Here is a 6,160-nt window from a genome sequence, read left to right as displayed (position 1 = left end):
GCAGGAAAATAGGATTTACAACTACCGGGTAGTAGGTAGAAAACCAAAAACTCTGGCTGGAGAATAAAAGGTGTATGACCACAAATTCTGTTAAGAAAGCCAGGAAAGATAGGACTTACAACTGCTGGTTTGTAGGCAGAGGCCCAAAAACATTCCACTGGGGAACAACCCACTGGGAAGCACAAGATATTCGACAAATAGCCGATTCGGGAATAATCCGAAAAGACAGGCTGAATCAAGACACGTCCTAATGAGGATGTAACTCAAATAGGAAAATCCATCCCAATATATGTGTTGGGAGGAAACGGAAGAAACCGTCATCCACGAGGATATATCTCAGTGGGGAACTGCAGAAGAAAAGACAGACAATTTCTGCTTATGGGGTTGACTCTATATGGAGAGATTTATAACACCCGACATCTGCTTGGGGAGATCTGTAAAGAGATCTATATCACCATAGCAGGAGACACAACAAACAAAAGATATATGGCAAGAAATGCAACATGAATATCTGAATGTTTATGAATATGCATGAATATGCGTGACTTATGTTTGATGAATGCTGACAAAACAGACAATTCTAATACAACAGGTTCAGGAACAACGTCCGGTATTATACTTCCAGGGGAAATAACCAGCTGGAGAGCCAATCTGCGGAGATCTACATGCTGTAAAGCAAAGATCTGCAAGTACTGCTGCAGGGAATCCCAGTGTCAACTGAGAAACAAAAGGGCATAAGCACGAACTGCTGTAGAAGCAACTCCACATAGCTCCGCTGGGGAATAACCCACTGAGGGAGAACGATATCATCCAAGTAGAATCTAACTGCATAAGCAACTCTATTGGGGAAAACTGTCGGCTACTCTCTTGGGAACAAGCCACTGAGGGAGGACAGATCAAACAAATATATTCTGCAATAAACCATTCTACTTGGGAGAATATACAGCAAACTGATCACAACAAGTAGATTCTGCAATATAAGCCACTCTACCGGGGATCACAAACAGTCAGGAAATCAATCCGTTCACTGGAGGCAAAAGCCATCATCCAACCATACCGGGGATTGAAGGAGTATTCAACAGGCGAAACTGCCACAAACAAACAATCTGCAGACTAAGCTGAGGAAAAGATGGTTGAAATATACTGGGATGTCAACCCAAATCAAAGTTGCTCAGGAAAATAAATCCTGCTCTGCTGGAGAGAATAACTCTGATGGAGAGATAGCAACAATTCCACAGACGACTTTGCCGGGGAAAGGGTAAAGTACCGGGTATCAAACCACTGACTTACCAAGTCTTCAAAAGAAAACGATCGTGCTGAGGAAACAGACAGATCCTGCTGGCACACTGCACGGGGAAAAGCGGTAACAACTCCACTTGCAACCCTGGTGGGGATATTAACAACAGCTATACTCGCGACTCCGAAGGGAGTATCAATCAATCCGTTATACTCATGACTGCGCTGAGGAGACAAATAAAGTCTGGGGCACGACCCACTGGCGAAAAGTGACGGGGCACCAAGATGACAAACCATCAACCGCCGAAACTTCTATAAGAAAACACCCATGCTAGGGGAAAACTGCTGCTGGAGAAACGAAGTCTTCAACAACAAATCACTTGCGACTGTACTGGGGAACAGCCCCAACAACAACTCTGTTTGAGGAACAACCTCAACAAAGATCTGGAGAAAGAAGATACCACCAAACCAGGAATATGAACAATGTCTTACCTGTTGGGAATCATGCCACCCTCGGGAGAGCACTGAGATATTCTTGAGTATCCTTTCAATCTTGTGAATGTTCACTTTGTTTAAACAAAAATTTTGAAAAATTAATTTGTTTAAAACAATGACATTTTATCAATTTAAAACATGCAAAACATTTGTTGAATTGAAACAAATAAGAGTGCAAATAATTGGATAAAAAGCTCAAATTGATTTGATAGAATGGTAGTCTGCAAATGGCAAGACTCCATAGATCTGTACAAATTTGAAATCAGATATATATTGGAAGAGGGCTACATTGAACATAATGATCCTTTCTCTACCAATTTGAATCTCGATGTATCCGAAGCTTCAGTTGACGACGAATCGAGAATCTTCTGACGAAATGACGACTGATGAACAGAAAGTCTTGTCAGGATGCAGTTACTTGCCAAATCCCTAATTTTTGCCTAGATTGCCCCAGAGTGAGGTACTCAATCTAGCGGGATGCAAATATATTCTTTTTTCAAGTCTCTAATTTTTGCCTGGATTACCCTTGCGGGTTCTCCACCGAGACGCTCATTTTTGCCTAAGCCGCCCTTTCGGGTTTTCAACTTAGCGAGCTATTCTGTTTTTTTTTTTTTTTTTTTTTTTTTTTTTTTTTTTCATTTTTTTTCATTTGCATATACTTTTTTTTTAGGCAAAGTATCTCTTAACTGCATCTGAATTCACAGGACGAGTGAAATCCTCCCCATCCATTGTTGTAAGCATCAAAGCTCCGCCTGAAAAGGCTCTCTTAACAACATATGGACCCTCGTAGTTTGGAGTCCACTTGCCCCTGGAATCGGGCGCGAAAGACAAAACTTTCTTGAGCACAAGGTCACCTTCTCGGAACACGCGAGGCTTGACCTTCTTGTCGAATGCTTTCTTCATTCTCTGCTGATATAACTGACCATGGCACATGGCAGTTAATCGCTTTTCTTCAATCAGATTCAACTGGTCATAACGACTCTGAATCCATTCAGCATCAGTCAACTTGGCTTCCATCAAGACTCGCATTGATGGGATCTCCACCTCTACTGGGAGAACGGCTTCCATGCCATAAACAAGAGAGAAAGGGGTTGCCCCTGTTGAAGTGCGTACAGACGTACGATATCCATGCAAAGCAAATGGCAGCATCTCATGCCAATCTTTGTACGTGACAGTCATCTTCTGGATAATTCTCTTGATATTCTTGTTAGCAGCTTCAACAGCCCCATTCATCTTAGGTCTGTAAGGAGAGGAATTATGGTGTGCAATCTTAAATTCAGCGCACAACTCATCCATCATCTTGTTATTCAGATTGGATCCATTATCAGTAATGATCCTTTCTGGCACACCATAACGGCAAATCAACTGGTTCTTGATAAACTTCACAACCACCTGCCTGGTTACATTCGCGTACGAAGCGGCTTCAACCCATTTGGTGAAGTAATCAATTGCTACGAGAATAAACCGATGTCCATTGGACGCTTTCGGCTCAATCATGCCGATCATGTCGATTCCCCACATAGAGAAAGGCCATGGTGATGAAATCACATTCAGGAGTGTCGGAGGAATATGAATCTTATCCGCATAAATTTGACACTTGTGACATCTCTTCACATACTTGCAACAGTCAGACTCCATTGTCAGCCAATAGTAGCCTGCTCTCAACATCTTCTTAGCCATGGCATGTCCATTGGAATGAGTACCAAATGAACCCTCATGTACCTCAGTCATCAATAGGTTTGCTTCGTGTCTATCCACGCATCTGAGCAAAACCATATCAAAATTTCTCTTATACAGCACTTCACCGCTGAGGTAGAAACTGCCTGACAACCTTCTCAAAGTTTTCCTATCTTTCACAGATGCCCCAGGCGGGTAGACCTGGTTCTGAAAGGAAATTCTTGATATCAAAATACCAAGGCTTGTCATCTTTCACGTCTTCGATTGCAAATATGTGAGCGGGTCTATCCAAGCGCATCACAGTAATGTTGGGGACATCATTCCACCATCTGACAACTATCATGGAAGCAAGCGTTGCAAGGGCATCTGCCATCCGATTATCTTCTCGAGGAATATGATAAAATTCAACTTCTGTAAAGAAAGTTGAAATTCTCCTTGCATAATCTCTGTATGGGATGAGACTTGGTTGATTTGTCTCCCATTCACCTTTGATCTGATTGACAACCAAAGCTGAGTCACCATAGACATCAAGATACTTGATTCTCAAATCAATGCATTCTTCAAGTCCCATAATACAGGCTTCATACTCCGCCATATTATTCGTGCATTTGAAGGTTAGCCTTGCTGTAAATGGAATGTGCGAACCCTGGGGATTAACAATTACTGCCCCAATTCCATTTCCATATTGATTAACAGCGCCATCAAACACCATCGTCCATCTGGAACCAGGTTCTGGACCTTCATCAAGTGTAGGCTCATCACAATCTTTCATCTTCAAATACAGAATTTCCTCGTCAGGGAAGTCATACTGAACAGACTGATGATCTTCAATCGGCTGGTGCGCTAAATGGTCAGCCAAGATACTACCTTTGATAGCTTTCTGAGCTCGATACTCAATATCATACTCAGACAACAACATCTGCCAACGGGCAATCCTCCCAGTTAAAGCAGGCTTCTCGAAGATATACTTAATTGGATCCATTCTGGATATCAACCAAGTTGTATGATTAATCATGTACTGGCGCAAACGCTTAGCTGCCCAAGCTAAAGCACAGCACGTCTTCTCAAGCATAGAGTACCGAGACTCACAATCAGTAAACTTCTTACTGAGGTAGTAGATAGCAAACTCCTTCTTCCCTGATTCATCTTGTTGACCGAGTACACAACCCATCGAGTCTTCAAGAACTGTCAAGTACATAATCAGAGGTCTTCCTTCTACTGGCGGAGACAAAATCGGAGGTTCGGACAGATAATCTTTGATACTGTCGAAAGCTTTCTGGCAATCCTCGGTCCAATCATGAGACTGATCTTTCCGGAGGAGCTTGAATATCGGCGCACATGTGGCAGTCATGTGGGATATAAATCTGGAAATGTAGTTCAAGCGGCCAAGAAAACCTCGGACTTGCTTCTCAGTTTTGGGTGCAGGCATCTCTTGTATTGCTTTGACCTTGGCAGGATCAACTTCAATACCTCTTTCACTTACCACAAAACCCAACAACTTGCCGGAACGGACTCCAAAAGTACATTTGTTCGGATTCAGACGAAGCTGGAATTTCCTCAAACGCTGAAAAAGCTTCAACAAATGCTCAATATGATCAATTTCCGTTCGGGACTTAGCAATCATATCATCAACATAGACTTCTATCTCCTTGTGCATCATATCATGAAACAAGGTAGTCATAGCTCGTTGATACGTGGCTCCGGCGTTCTTCAAACCGAAGGGCATCACTCGATAACAGAATGTTCCCCAAGGTGTGATGAATGTTGTCTTCTCCATATCCTCTGGTGCCATCTTGATTTGATTATATCCGGAAAATCCGTCCATAAAGGAAAAGACTTTGAATTTAGCTGTATTGTCTACCAACATGTCAATGTGTGGTAGAGGAAAATCATCTTTTGGGCTAGCTTTATTCAAATCTCTGTAATCAACGCACATACGGACTTTTCCGTCCTTCTTAGGAACAGGCACAATATTGGCCACCCATTGAGGATATGTCGAAGTCACCAGAAACCCCGCATCAATTTGCTTCTGAACTTCCTCTTTGATCTTCACTGCCATATCTGGATGAGTTCTTCTGAGCTTCTGCTTCACAGGCACGCACTCAGGCTTCAAAGGCAGGAAATGTTGCACAATATCTGTATCTAAACCCGGCATGTCTTCATAGGACCAAGCAAAGATATCTGAATATTCTCGTAGCAAGCTGATCAAATCTTCTTTAACAGACCCTTCAAGAAGTGCCCCAATCTTCACCAGGCGCTCACAATCTTCAGACCCCAAGTTGACTGTTTCCAAGTCTTCGAGATGCGGCTGAATGATCTTCTCTTCGTGCTCAAGGAGACGGGTGATCTCATCAGGAATTTCTTCAACGTCATCTTCCTCTGCCTCAAATACAGGGAATTCAAAATTGGGAGATGGCGTTGGATCATTATGTTCAATGGGTTTTAGGATCAACCTGCATAATGATTTTGGTTAAGAAAAACTTCAGAATTTAAACAAGCAAATCATTATGCAGATGAAAAATGGTGCTTTTATAGCTTTTATTTTTGTTTTTATGGTTTTTTGTGATCACTGATTTCATAAAGAAAAGCAAAAAGTGAAAACAAAGGAAAAACAAATGTTTTGACAATGCAAAAATTGAATGAAAATATCATTGTATATATGCTTTGCCAACAATGTCATCACTTCTCCTTTTGGCATGGGAGAAGGGTTTTAAACAAAATGAACAAATTACTCTGATCTATGGATAACTGT

The 6,160-nt window shown here is 41.9% G+C and overlaps 1 protein-coding gene across 1 annotated transcript; it reads right to left on the bottom strand.

Annotated features, from left to right (window-relative positions):
• Positions 1 to 2,397: 2,397 nt before the first annotated feature.
• On the bottom strand, positions 2,398 to 5,845 carry LOC127085527 (uncharacterized; the record flags this gene model as incomplete). The annotated part of the gene is made up of 2 exons (XM_051026044.1): positions 2,398 to 3,609; positions 3,665 to 5,845. Coding segments are annotated over 2 exons (3,393 nt in total), but the record flags the coding sequence as incomplete, so codon positions are not given.
• Between the last annotated feature and the right edge of the window lie 315 nt (positions 5,846 to 6,160).

This window comes from Lathyrus oleraceus, chromosome 5, assembly GCF_024323335.1.
Source record: "Lathyrus oleraceus cultivar Zhongwan6 chromosome 5, CAAS_Psat_ZW6_1.0, whole genome shotgun sequence".
Classification (NCBI taxonomy): domain Eukaryota; kingdom Viridiplantae; phylum Streptophyta; class Magnoliopsida; order Fabales; family Fabaceae; genus Lathyrus; species Lathyrus oleraceus.
This window is presented reverse-complemented; position numbering and strand designations above follow the sequence as displayed.